The following is a 13,490-nucleotide window of genomic DNA, read 5'->3' on the forward strand; positions in this document are numbered from 1 at the left end:
CCATCCTGTGCAGAAAAGCAGGAAGGAAGCAGGAAGGGAGGCGTCCCTGCTGAGCTCAGTCAGGAGGAGGGGCTAATAAGGATATTGTGACCAGCCTACCAGTGAGACAATGGCTGCTTACTTAGGCTAAAGCAGCAAGCTGAACACATGATACGTTTAGAGAAGAAGCTTGGGATAATAGAGCAAATTGAAAAATGCAATATACATTAATTTTAAAATAATTCCCCACGGAAAATTTAAAAAAAAAAAAGAGGAAAGTGGCCCTTTAAATCCTTTTGTAATCCTGCCGAACTGGATATGGATTGTTTCCAGTTTCCAGGTGTGGGAAATATAGCGCTGCCTGAAAGTCATGAATTCACAAGTTCTTACTTGGAAAACAAGTCACAGTATTTTTGGTGTGAAAAACACATATAAAAATGCGGTATATTTCACTTAAAAGCGACATAAAGTAGTTGCTCAGTAAATGCTTGTTGTTATTATTAGTACAAGTATTTCAGACGACACACTGTAGGTATACTGATTAAAGTGGCATCATCACAGCCAGATCTTTGAGAAGGGAATGGTTCAGAATTGTATGCTGCAAAATGGTACAGAGAGGCCAAGCCAAGTAATGTATTGCATGGTTCACCCCCTTGGCTTTTTGTTACATTCCAACCTGTAATTTAAATGTTTCTTAATCTTATTTCATGCGATGGATCTGCACAATATAGTCTAAGTTGGTGAAGTGAAATGAGAAAAATATATATAAAAAAGAATTTAAAAAAAAAACAAAAACTGAAAATTGGCATGTGCATATGTATTCACCCCTTTGCCATAAAGCCCCTAAAAAATCCTGGTACAACTAATTACCTTCAAAAGTCACATAATTAGTGAAATGAAGTCCACCTGTGTGCAAGTGTCACATGAGCTGTCAGTATAAACACACCTTTTCTGAGATGGTACCACAACAAACCTGCCAAGAGAGGGCCGCCCACCAAAAATCACAGACCGGGCAAGGAGGGCATTAATCAGAGAGGCAGCACAGAGTCCAAAGGCAACCCTGAAGGAGTTGCAGAGTTCCACAGCAGAGACTGGAGTATCTTTCCATAGGACCACAATAAGCCGTACCCTCCATAGAGCTGGGCTTTATGGAAGAGTGGCCAGAAAAAAGCATTATTTAAAGTTAAAAATAAGAAGGCAGGTTTTGAGTTTGCCAAAAGGCATGTGGGCGACTCCCCAAATGTGTGGAGGAAGGTGCTCTGGTCAGATGAGACTAAAATTGAAACTTTCGGCCACCAAGGAAAATGCTATGTCTGGCGCAAACCCAACACATCCCATCACCCCAAGAACACCATGGCCACAGTGAACTATGGTGTTGGCAGCATCATACTTTGGCGGATGTTTTCCAGCAGCAGCGACTGGGAAACTGGTCAGAGTCGAGGGAAAGATTGATGGTGCTAAATACAGGGATATTCTTGAGAAAAACCTGTGTCAGTCTGCCTATGATTTGAGACTCGAATGGAGGTTCACCTTCCAGCAGGACAATGAGCCAAAGCATACTGCTAAACTGCAACACTCGAGTGGTTTAAGGGGAAACCTTTAAATGTGTTGGAATGGCCTAGTCAAAGTGCAGACCTCAATCCAATTGAGAATCTGTGGTCAGACTTGAAGATTGCTGTTCACAAGTGAAAACCATCCAACATGAAGGAGCTGGAGCACTTTTCCCTTGAGGAATGGGCAAAAATCCCAGTGACAAGATGTGGCAAACTCATAGAGACTTATCCAAAGCCACGTGCAGCTGTAATTGCCACAAAAGGTGGCTCTACAAAGTACTGACTTTAGGGGGAGCGAACAGTTATGCACGCTGAAGATTTCTGTTATTTTGTCCTATTTGTTGTCTGCTTCACAATAAAAAAAATTAATCTTCAAAGTTGTAGGCATGTTCTGTAAATGGAATGGTTCAAACTCTCAAACAACCCATTTTAATTCCAGGTTGTGAGGCAACAAAACATGAAAAATACACTGTAAAGATACATGGACTTGCACACATTTTTGTGGCTACCTGTGTGCCTGATGTTAGTCATTTAGACTCAGCAGGAATATGTCATGTACTCACTGTGGTATCATTAGTGGTTACATAGACCAGGACGTCGGAGGAATTCCTGTTATTGATATAACGGTAACAGTTCCACACACAGCTGATTAGGTAGGCCTGGGGAGAAACACAAACTGTAGTCAGGAAACTGATGCAGAACATCTTGACATTGATGTTTTAGCAAGACTCTTGGCTGCCTGGCAATATAGGAGTTAAAATAAAAAAATACAAATCAAAACAAAACCGGGAGTTTGTGAGTTCTTAGGGCAGAGACACACAGGACGATTGAGTCGCCCAACGACAAATAGCCTCTTCTTTGGGCGACTAATCTCCCCGAAAAGCCTTCCCACTGGAATCTAAATCACCAGTGGGAAAGCATCTGGAGCGCTTAAATTTCCAAAGTCGCCAGAAGTTTCCTGATGAGGAAACTTCGGTAGACTTCAGAAAACGAAGCGCTCTGAGTGCCATCCCGCCGGCGATTTCGATTCTAGCCGGCGGGAAGGCTTTTCAGGGAGATTAGTTGCCGGGCGACTAAATCTTCCCAAATCTTCCCGTGTGTCTCTGCCCCTGAATGAATTCGTTCATATGTTTATTTTATTATAATTAATTACGTTCAAATAAGCACTTTACAAACAATTGATTGATCCTTTTAACTAGCTATTGAAATAAATTAAATGGATTAAGTGCACTGCACTTTAGTTTGATACTCTAAGTTTATTGTTATAAAATTTGGGATATAGATAAGTATTACACTATTAATAATCACTGAGTAGTTGAAAACTATCTTTTAAGTTACATTTGATACTTGATATTTGGGCTACAAGTGGGGTACTTTCCCTTTTAAAAAATCCTTCCAAAACAGAAGATGTAGCCTTTGTAGCCTAATTCTTTGTTGAGCTTTAGTTTGCCTTTAAAAGGTCGGAATAGAAGCAGTGAATACCTGCAGCTACATAAAAAATGGAGAGCAATAGAGCCTCAGCAATTAGATTCCCAATGACCCATACAACCAAATTGATACTGTACGTATTCATTACAGGTCATTTCCCAGGCCCATGGATCACTCACTGAAATGCTTTAGAATAGACGAGACAGCAATACAAAAAAAAGGAAAATAAAATCAACATTTGTGTTTAATAAAAAAAAAATTCTAATTATACAAATATTAAGAGGTGTTTGGAGGAAGAGCTTTCCAGCAACAAGCAGCGCTATTGTTAATGTTCAATAGTATTCCATGGCACAAAGATAAGAAACTACTCCATTCAGTTCTGCAACATGAGTTTGGGGTAGTGACAAACTACAGCACTTACCTTAAAAGCCAATATGACACTGATAAAGAACAGTATAATCCCAACGAGGCATGTAGGATTCACAGACATTATCTCTTCTTTGTAGGGAAAATTGGCCGGCTGAAAAGGAGAGAAAAGTGTTATTAACAAAACTGATTCCATTCTCGAATAATACAAATAAATACGCTGCATATGTCAGCCAGTGCTTCATGAAAATATTCACCAGCTTTCAGCAACACTAATTACTGCCTCTGTAACCCACTGAAGTATTTGTGAATTTAGTCTTAAAAGTACGGGCATGGGATCTGTTATCAAGAATCCTTGGGACTTGGGGCTTTCTGGATAAGAGATCTTTCTGTAATTTGGATTAGGGATGCACCGAATCCACTATTTTGGATTTGGCCGAATCCCCTAATCCTTTGCGAAAGATTCGGACAAATACGGAAACGAATCCGAAGGGTGGGAAGGGGAACACATTTTTTACTTCCTTGTTTTGTGACAAAAAGTCACTCGATTTCGCTCACTGGATTCGGATTCGGAACCCCCAAATCTGAATCCTGCTGAAAAAAGGCCGAATCCCGAACCGAATCCTGGATTTGGTGCATCCCTTATTTGGATCGCTATATCTGACATTTACTTAAACCATTTAGACACTGATTAAACCCAATGGGATTGTCTTGCCACCAATATGGATTCATACAGCTACAACTGATCCTCCTCTCGTAAGTTTTAATTGGGCTCTTCAACAGTTCATGGAGTAGCCACCTCCACATCTGTACCATATGTAGCAAGAAAAACTGGAGAGCTTTTAAAATGAAGGGGGTTGTTTACTAAACTCTGAATGCCAAAAACCCGAAAAATTTGTGTTTTTTTAGTAAAAAACCTGAATTTTTAGTAAAACAAAATCACAAATTTTCGGAATTTATTAAACCCTGAGGAATTCTGAGTTTTCGGGTGAAAAATCCATAAAAATCCGAAAACATCTGAGCTTTCGGGTGAAAAATCCGAAAAAATCGTCGAAAATCAGATTTTTTTCCAAAAAGCTAATTTTCGCCAAAAAGTAATAATAAATAAGGGTAGAAAACCAGAGCGGATTTGATCAGAGTTTGCATCAGAAAATGTTGAGATAAAATCGGACTTTGATAAATAATCCCCTTGGTGTTAATTTACTGAAGCTCTACATCTTACGGACCACAAAGGTCCTACATAAAACCGAGGAAGGACCTTTGTGGTCCGAAACATGTAGTGCTTCAATTAATCAACACAACTTTATTTGAAGACTCTCCAGCATTTCTTAATATTCATGCAGCTTAGTTACCATCAATTACAAGGTACTGTATTACTACAGAGAAATAGGAAATCATATTTAAAATTAAGAATTATTTGCTCACAATGGACTCTTAGGGAGATGACCTTCCTGGAATTTGGAAGTTCCCAAATAACAGGTTTTGGGATAAAAGATCTCAAACTTGACAATGTATGCTGGAAATAAAACTGGAAAATTTCAGAGCCATTTGCATTCAAAGTGCAAGTACAACTGCATCAATTTTAATGCATCAGCTGTAATTGCATAAGGTGTAACTGCCCTGGAATTCTGGGAAGAGATACTGCATGGTGGGTTAAAAAAAACCAGTAAATGTGTCTTTGTACACAGCGTCTTTCTTTACTCACAATATAATGTTCTTTCTCGGGATAATTGTGCAAAAAATAAATTGCTCTTGATTATCTTTACTGCATAAAACTTGCAACCGTGATAAGTTGTCTACAAGTTGGATCATCATCATTATCAATATGGCCATTCATGAGTCTGAAGTCAATAACACCATTTGTGAGCAACTGGCAGGTATGGGACCTGTTATCCAAAATCTTTTTGGAGCTTTTGGGGTTTTCAGGATAACAGATCTTTCTGTAATTTGAATCTTCATACCTTAAAGGGGATCCGTCACCCAAAGAAATTATTCAAAATCCTATTTTATCACATTAGTCAAGCAAAATGAACTATAAAGTAAAGAGAATGGGGGAATGTGGGGAGAGCAGTGACATCTAATAAGTGATAAATGGTAAGTGAAAGTAATTGTCTGCCCCGCCTCTAAGGCATAGAGGAGGGGCAGACAATATTTGATTGACAGCTGAGATTTTTAAATGACATTAAAACAGCTATGAATGCCTTAATAAAAAAAAAATTGGATTTCATGTTTAATTTGAAAAGGACTTTTTATTATACAGCTTTTTGCATTGGGGTGACAGGTCCACTTTAAGTCTACTAGAAAATCATGAAAACATGAAATAAACCAAATCGGCTGGTTTTGTTTCCAATAAGGATTAATTATATCTTAGTTTGGATAAGGTATTGTTTTATTATTACAGAGAAAAAGAAAATCATTTTTGGGTTAAATGTTAAAAAGAGGCTATTGGAAGCGGCCTTTCTGTTATTCAGGGCTTTCTGGATAATGGGTTTCCGGATAACAGATCCCATATCTGTACATGTGAAATAAGCAAAAGGAAACCCAGGACTTACCCCCTGCTGAAAACCATTTTAAATTACAGGGCTCCCTCGTGGCACAGTGCAAAGGGCATATTGACTCATGGCACAAGTACGGACAAATAGGTGCAGGCCAGTGGCGTAACTACCGGGGGAGCAGTGGGTGCAATTGGGCCAGGGCCCGCACCCCCGCAGGCCCCCCCGGCAGTCACGCGCGCCACTGTATTTGGCTGCAGCCACACGGACGATGGTGGGGGCGGGGCCCGGCTGCACGGCCCGCACCAGGGCCCGCCCCCACCTAGCTCCGTCACTGGTGCAGGCACCTTACTGAGTTAGGATTGGTGCAATTCTTTGCACAATGTTGGGCCATATATTGCTTTACACTGTTTGTTACTGTAATAAAAGGCCTTGAAGTGGTTACAGACTGTAGACAAATAGCTGAGGTTATATCTTACACTGACCCACAGAAAATGATGTCAATCGCTTGGCAGCGTCTCTGTATTTCTAAAGCCAAAGACAATGAATAAAATTCCTAACACACACACACACACAGTTGTTAGTGGAACATACAGGCTAGCTCACTTATGTCATCTAATATTTAGCTGAAACTGTAATTTCCAAGAGTTTGTGGTTAAAGGGGATACAGAATTGTAGACCAGATGTACCATATTGTACAAACAGAAAGAAAAAAATAAGAAAAACGTAATTATATGATTTCTGATTTGTTGTCTATTTTAGAGGATGTGACCTGTATCATGTGACCACACTCAGCGTTTTCCACGTAATTTTGCCTCAAGTGTTCCTTGTTTACATAACGAATTGGCTGGCAAAAAAAGTGAAAGAGTATTGAAAACGTAAACACATTTTTCCACTGACCTATTGCGTAGGAGAACTATTCTGGTGCAAAAGCATTTCAGAAATTCACCTTAAAGGGCATGTAAAGGCAAAAAAATCCCATTTTTACTTACTTTAATGAAAAAGAAACCTATCTCCAATATACTTTAATTAAAAAATGTGTACCATTTTTATAAGAAACCTGACTGTATGCAGTGAAATTCTCCCTTCATTTAGTGCTGTGGATAGGAATTGTCAGATGGTCCCTAACTGCTGAGCAGGGAAACAATCATACTTATGAACAGCAGGGGGAGCCCCCGCCTTACTTCCCAGCCATGCAGAACTCAAGCAGCTTTGTTTATGACGATCCCTAAGCAGCCCAGACCACACTGAGCATGTGCACAGTCTTAGTCTTGCAAAGATGTTTAACAAAGTTAAGAGATGGTGACCCCCTGTAGCCAACTTTGAAAGCATAAATTATTTGTTTGATTAGGCTTGTGGTGCAGTAAGTTCATGTTTATATTTAGTATACAAAATACAGCATTTCTAGCCTTATTCTATTTTAGACTTTACATGCCCTTTAAAGACCATTAGGCTCTACCAAGCGATCTGGTGATGATCCTATAAGTCCCATCACAACAGGCTTATTTATTCATCAAGTCTGTAACTTGAGGTGAATTGTGCAGAAGTGTCTTTGCCTTTGACTGATATTTTCATACACAAATTTAACTGGCCTTCCAGGCAGTCCTGGCCGCACATTATTATGTATGCAATTCATTTGGAAATTCTAATCACACAAAGGTTTCTGGTATAGTCACACGGATGGCTTAACTGAAAGGGCAGGCAATTATTTTGCTTCAAATCCATTCATTGCCATGGGAACCCTCTCAGTTCATGCCATTCCAAAATGCTAAAAGTTGAAGCAATACACTTGTATTGAATATAGAGGCTTGAAATAGCCTCAAGCTGTTCAGGGCTCAAGTTCATGGCCCATTTTATGTTAAAGGGTTGGTTTACCTTTAAGTTATAATGGCTTATTCTAAGCAACTTTTTTTTTCTAGTTTTTTTAATTATTTGCCTTCTTCTGATTCTTTCCATCTTTTTACAGTTTTCAAATGGGGGTCACTGACCCCCAACTTGGACCCTAGCAATCAGATTGCTGAAATTGCAATCTGGAGAGCTGCTGAATAAGAACTCAAAAAACATAAATAATAAAAAATGAAAACCAAGTGCAGATTGTTCAGAATATCACTCTCTACATCATACTAACAGTTAGGGGCCGATTCACTATGGGTCGAATATCGAGGGTTAATTAACCCTCGATATTCGACTAGGAATTAAAATCCTTCGACTTCGAATATCGAAGTCGAAGGATTTAGTGCAGATAGTTCGATCGAACGATCGAAGGATAATTCCTTCGATCGAACGATAAAATCCTTCGAATCGAACGATTCGAAGGATTTTAATCCAACGATCGAAGGAATATCCTTCGATCAAAAAAAGTTAGGCAAGGCTATGGGGACCTTCCCCATAGGCTAACATTGACTTCGGTAGCTTTTAGATGGTGAACTAGGGGGGCGAAGTTTTTTTTAAAGAGACAGTACTTCGACTATCGAATGGTAGAATAGTCGAACGATTTTTACTTCGAATAGTTCAAATTCGAAGTCATAGTCGAAGGTCGAAGTAGCCCATTCGATGGTCAAAGTAGCCCAAAAAAAACTTCGAAATCCAAAGTTTTTTACCCTCGAATCCTTCACTCGAAGTTAGTGAATCGGCCCCTTAATGTAAAGCTGAACAACCCCTTTTAGAATACAGGAGCTAATTCTGCAGTTATGTAATGCATCCATACATAGAGAATTAAGGCAAAGTTTTCTAAATACTACATCCACATATTGTGCTCCCGTCAGCACCCCACACAAAGAGTGAAGTAAGAGATCACCACAGTGCCCCTACGAGCAGTCACCTTCGGGCCCTTAAAGGAGAATTCAACCCTAAACTTAAAAATCCCCTACCCCCTACCCTACATAGACCCCCTCCCTCCTCACCCCAGCCTAAGTGTTACCCTGGGCAAATGCCCCTAACGTTTTACTTACCCTTCGGTGCAGATACTCGGAGCGCTTTGTTTTCCGAAGTCACCCAAAGTTGCCTTACGAGGAAACTTCGGGCGACTTCAGAAAGCCGAAGTGATCCGAGTGCCGTCCTGCCAGCGATTTACATTTTAGCCGACGGGAAGGCAGTTCGGGAGATTAGTCGCCCGAAGAAGAAGCATTTTGTCGCTGGGTGACTAATCTCTCCAAATAGCAGCGGGAATCTTCCCTTAGGGGTCATTTACAAAGTGCAGGGCAGGGCAAAAGTATACAAAAACCTTGGAGCTTTGCACACATATTTTGCACTATGCATTGCACCCTAGCCTGCATTTGATAAATGGCCCTTTACGTGTTTGAAGAAACACCTCTAAGAATTCAGCCTTCTTGGATTGGGCCAAATGCCCAGTCAAATCCTGGATTCAGTGCACCCCTTACAATATTTCAAAACAAGGAGTATTTTGTAATCTGCTCCTATCGGCTTTATCAGTTTTCTCATGTGCCTGCACCCTGCACCCAAAGCCACAGCCTAGGTGCAGACACACGGATCAGATTTTGGTGCCAAAACCTGTGAGTATATATCTTGGCTTCAAAATCCAATTAGTGTGCCTGAATTAGGGTTGACACTGTGGCTCTGGGTGCAGGCACATGAGAAAGCTGATAGGAGTGTACGGGTTCATTCTTGGCCTGTGTTTTTCCGCTGACAAATAGCTTAGAAAGATATATTTCCATTTGCTACAGAAAAACAGTAAATCATTTTAATGCCTCTAACAACCATTAAGGAGATTGAATGGCACAATGAATAAATGTTCCATTAACTTATAGAAGGTACTACGCATACAGAAAATAAAAGCAATGTAGGTCAATGTATATGGGCATAACACCTGCAATAAACACCATCCAGAAGGCTTTTTGAGGGTATGATCTACAATATTTCCTACTGGCTGATAAAAGTGGCGGTATCTACACAGGAGACACAACTGGTATATCTGCTCTGATTTAGTCGGTGGAACTTCAGACAGAATGTAACCAGCTAAGCACAATGTTCCTGTTAGAATCTGGTTTTTGCTGCTTTATGTTTTGCCTGAAGTCACTTGTGACAAGACAGAGTAGCCAAGAGCTATCCCATTACATCGAATATCTGTAGACATTATAACCAGTCGTCTGGACAAGATGAGACCCAGATGTGCTCTCTGAAGCTGGGGACCCCAGAGTCTCTTTAAAATTATGGTAAGTCAATCAGACAGAAGCCCATCTAGTTCTAAGATGCTTTATTGGCTTTAGAATTCATAGCAAAAGATTACAGGGCATAAAACAAATTTGTGTCTGAATCCTGACTCTACTTCTGCTGACAGGTTGGAGGTTACATTCTAATAACTTGCCAGTGGACGTACAGTGTTTCATCATCAAGTCAATATGGGGGATATTAACTCAATCCTACACCTACGAGTAAAAGCAGACCTTCTTTTATCCACCCCTACAACAAACTGACTAATTAATGCATTTCTCTAAACTGCCGGCAGAAGTACTGTATTTTCTGACTACAGATTAAATTCTTACTGTAGTACAGTACTGTGAACTGATCCCTAGATTACTAAAACCGAACCATCTGACTGCATAATGCATTTTTCTTTCCATCTAATGGGAGGTGAGTATGCACTGAGCAAACCACTAGTTACTGAATTATGCATGCTGCATGATTTGGTCTGCATGTAGGGTTGCCACCTTTTCTGGAAAAAAATACCGGCCTTTCTATATATTTATCTTTTTTCCTTATTAATAACATTGGGATCAGCCGGTCAAATACCGGCCAGGTGGCAACCCTATCTGCATGTGAAGAAGAGTATGGCTCCTTAATAAGTACAGATGCAGCCACTTTGGTTTGTCTGTTTGACACAGAATAACTAAACACAGATATCCCATTTATCTCATTTAACACAGAAAACTGTGACACAACATCCCATCTAATTAAAGCATTCACCATTGTGAACAATGGTGCTTTGGTATGCTAATGAAAAGGTTAAATGCATTAAATGAGTTAAGATAACTTTAGATAACACAGTTTCTTCAATTAACTCTGAGTCATGACGCATTTAACTCACAAATCCAAGTGGCTTCATCTGTAACTGAATGCTGCATTCCAACCACCTGCCAGCATCACAGTGGGTGCTATGTCCTCTATTTCCACGCCACTTTTCCATCTCAGGCCCCCCTACCATGGCAGCCTCTGACTGTAGTACTCCCAAGTATACTCCGATGGCAGCCCTGTGTTAAGTGCTACAGTAGTAGCAAAACTAGACCTAGTACTGGGACGCACTGCCTTCTCTAAAAGCAGGAGCAAATTTACCATAGCTTACCTAACCCCACATTATATATTCCTCTCACTGTATTTTGAGCTTCCTCGACTAGGGTATATTATAAGTTTAGTTAAGGGGCATGTGACAATCCTTGCCCAGCTGATTTGCAAATTGTGGGGAGAACAATAAACTGTAGGTATGTCCCTGGCACAGAGTGCAGTCTTACTCATATGCAGATGGTGCCAAACAAAACATGATATCAGGGAGAAAACGAGTTAAGGAATCTTTCCAATGCAATTAAGGACATTTATTTGACTGTATTAGAGTCTATTGGCTCGCCTTTATTTCCTAAATGGATTAGAAAATAAAACCTCATTGCAAAAATGGCAAGAAGATTACACCTGGGAGCTGTAGGATAAAAAGAAACACTGAAACATCTGAAATACTTGCAACGTTTATAACTTAACGAGTGCATCATAAAATACGTGTCATCTCAAGGTTAGAAGGAAGTTTTCATCAAGAGGGAAAAGGGCTCCTGATGCCTGGCAATTCCCTGGCTTTCTGGCTTGTTTATGATCTTGTGGCAACCCTTGTGCCATTTACAAGTCTATGCAACCCTTTGTTCTAACTGATAGGCAGTGCTTGGGATATTTCAGAGGCAGTCAGTAAATTGAAGTGCTACTTCTCTTATTATAAGGTCAGGGAACTAACAATTCCATTCACGGAACAACTCTGAAATGTCCCAAATTTCTCCAGGCAGCAGAATTAACTGCAGTATCTGGTTGTTTTAAGGAGAAACTAGTTACAGGTCCCCTCCCGTGATGCCACACCCTTCCAGTGACTGACAGTTATTCTTGGATAAACCCAGACCAGACTTAAAGTAGGCAGTCTCCATTTTCATCAACTGAAAGGTTGTATATTTGATATCTACATGAATTTTACCTGAAGTTGGAGCTCCCACCATTTGCCCTGCGTCTCTGATAGGGATGGGCGAACTTTTTCGGCTCATTTCGCCGAAAAAATGACGTCCATAGACTTGTATTGCGGCATGCGTCAAAAAAAAAAAAGACGCGCGTCAAAACAATTTCGCTGCTCGACAACATTTTTTTGACGCCCATAGACTTTAATGGGCATCTGCAACATTACGCCGGCAAAACGAAACAAGTCAAATTCGCCCATCCCTAGTCTCTGACACTGACCCTTCTTTCCCTGAGTATATAATAAGGCAAAGTAATGTTGTCCCAGCAATTGGACATGATTTCATTTTTTTGTCACCATCATCAACGTCAAAGATAATGTCACTGAACAATGATTTACCAGCTGCTGGAGATAATCCTGAATGGTGTTTGGATAGACGAGCACACTGATGGCAACCAAAGAGTTGAGGGCAAAATCAAATATTTGGTAGCAGAAGAATGGGATGATCCAGGCAGCGTGTTGCTGAAAATGGGAAGAAAAAAGAAAGTCACTTACACAGAATTATTTACATCAGTGCCCTGGATATTACATTGAATTGTACTTTTTCATAATTGGATAAGGTAAAAAAATGTAGATTCTGCTGTATCTTTATTTTTCAGAAATTATGGTCAAAGTGTGACAAGCAACACCCAGTGGCGTCAGTGTTAAGATCAAATTAGAAACTATATTTTTGATGTTGTAACCTTCCTATTCTGGCAGTGCTTTTTACAGGACTTGATTTGGATTTAAATTAATTCTGTTGTGCTTTTTATGTGGATTCTTTTATTTCTAAATTGCACTGTTTACATTACAAATAATTAACTCTACCATACAAAAATGTATTCCTGAACCAACAAATATATTTTTGTTGTTATATAAGTGTGTAGGCAGACATCTCAGGTCATTGTGCTTTCAGAAAGAGCCAGCACTTCACAATTTATCTGCTTTCATATAAGCTATTGTTTCGCCTACTCAGTGTAACTGTAGAAGTCAAAATGGGACTTGGATTTATACTATTCAGTGCTGTTCTCATATCTACCTTTAGGTGGGGCATGAGATAATTTGTAACAATTCTCGTTGTTCTGCTGATGGGTTGGAAAGGGAGAGGGGTGATATCACCCCTCTCCTCTCAAGAGAGACTGATGTTTATCAGAGCACAGGTCACATGGCTGAGGGCACTTGGGAAACTAACAACATGTCTAGCCCCATGTCAGATTTCAAAATTACATTTACAAAAATCTGTTTGCTCTTTTGAAAAATGGATTCAGTGCAGAATGCTGCTTCATTAGTACTATTAACTAATGGGTTGATTTGGTCAAGTCTTTAGTGCTTAGCTGAACCAAATTCAAGCCCCTACAGCAGGGATCCCCAACCTTTTGAACACGTGAGCAACATTCAGAAGTAAAAGGAGTTGGGGAGCAACGTTAGCATGAAAAATGTTCTTGGGGTGCCAAATAAGAGTTGTGATTGCCCATT

The 13,490-nt window shown here is 40.0% G+C and overlaps 1 protein-coding gene across 1 annotated transcript in view; it reads right to left on the bottom strand.

Moving 5' to 3' along the window:
• The window catches only part of laptm4b.S (lysosomal protein transmembrane 4 beta S homeolog), a 64,939-nt gene that overhangs the window by 15,739 nt on the left and 35,710 nt on the right, over window positions 1-13,490 (bottom strand). The window contains exons 4-6 of the mRNA XM_018223879.2: window positions 12,375-12,497; window positions 3,382-3,480; window positions 2,096-2,191 (exon numbers count right to left, since the gene is read on the bottom strand). Of these exons, the coding sequence (XP_018079368.1) occupies window positions 2,096-2,191; window positions 3,382-3,480; window positions 12,375-12,497 (318 nt within the window). The remainder of the gene's footprint in view (window positions 1-2,095; window positions 2,192-3,381; window positions 3,481-12,374; window positions 12,498-13,490) is intronic.

The sequence above is a fragment of the Xenopus laevis genome, chromosome 6S (assembly GCF_017654675.1).
Source record: "Xenopus laevis strain J_2021 chromosome 6S, Xenopus_laevis_v10.1, whole genome shotgun sequence".
Classification (NCBI taxonomy): domain Eukaryota; kingdom Metazoa; phylum Chordata; class Amphibia; order Anura; family Pipidae; genus Xenopus; species Xenopus laevis.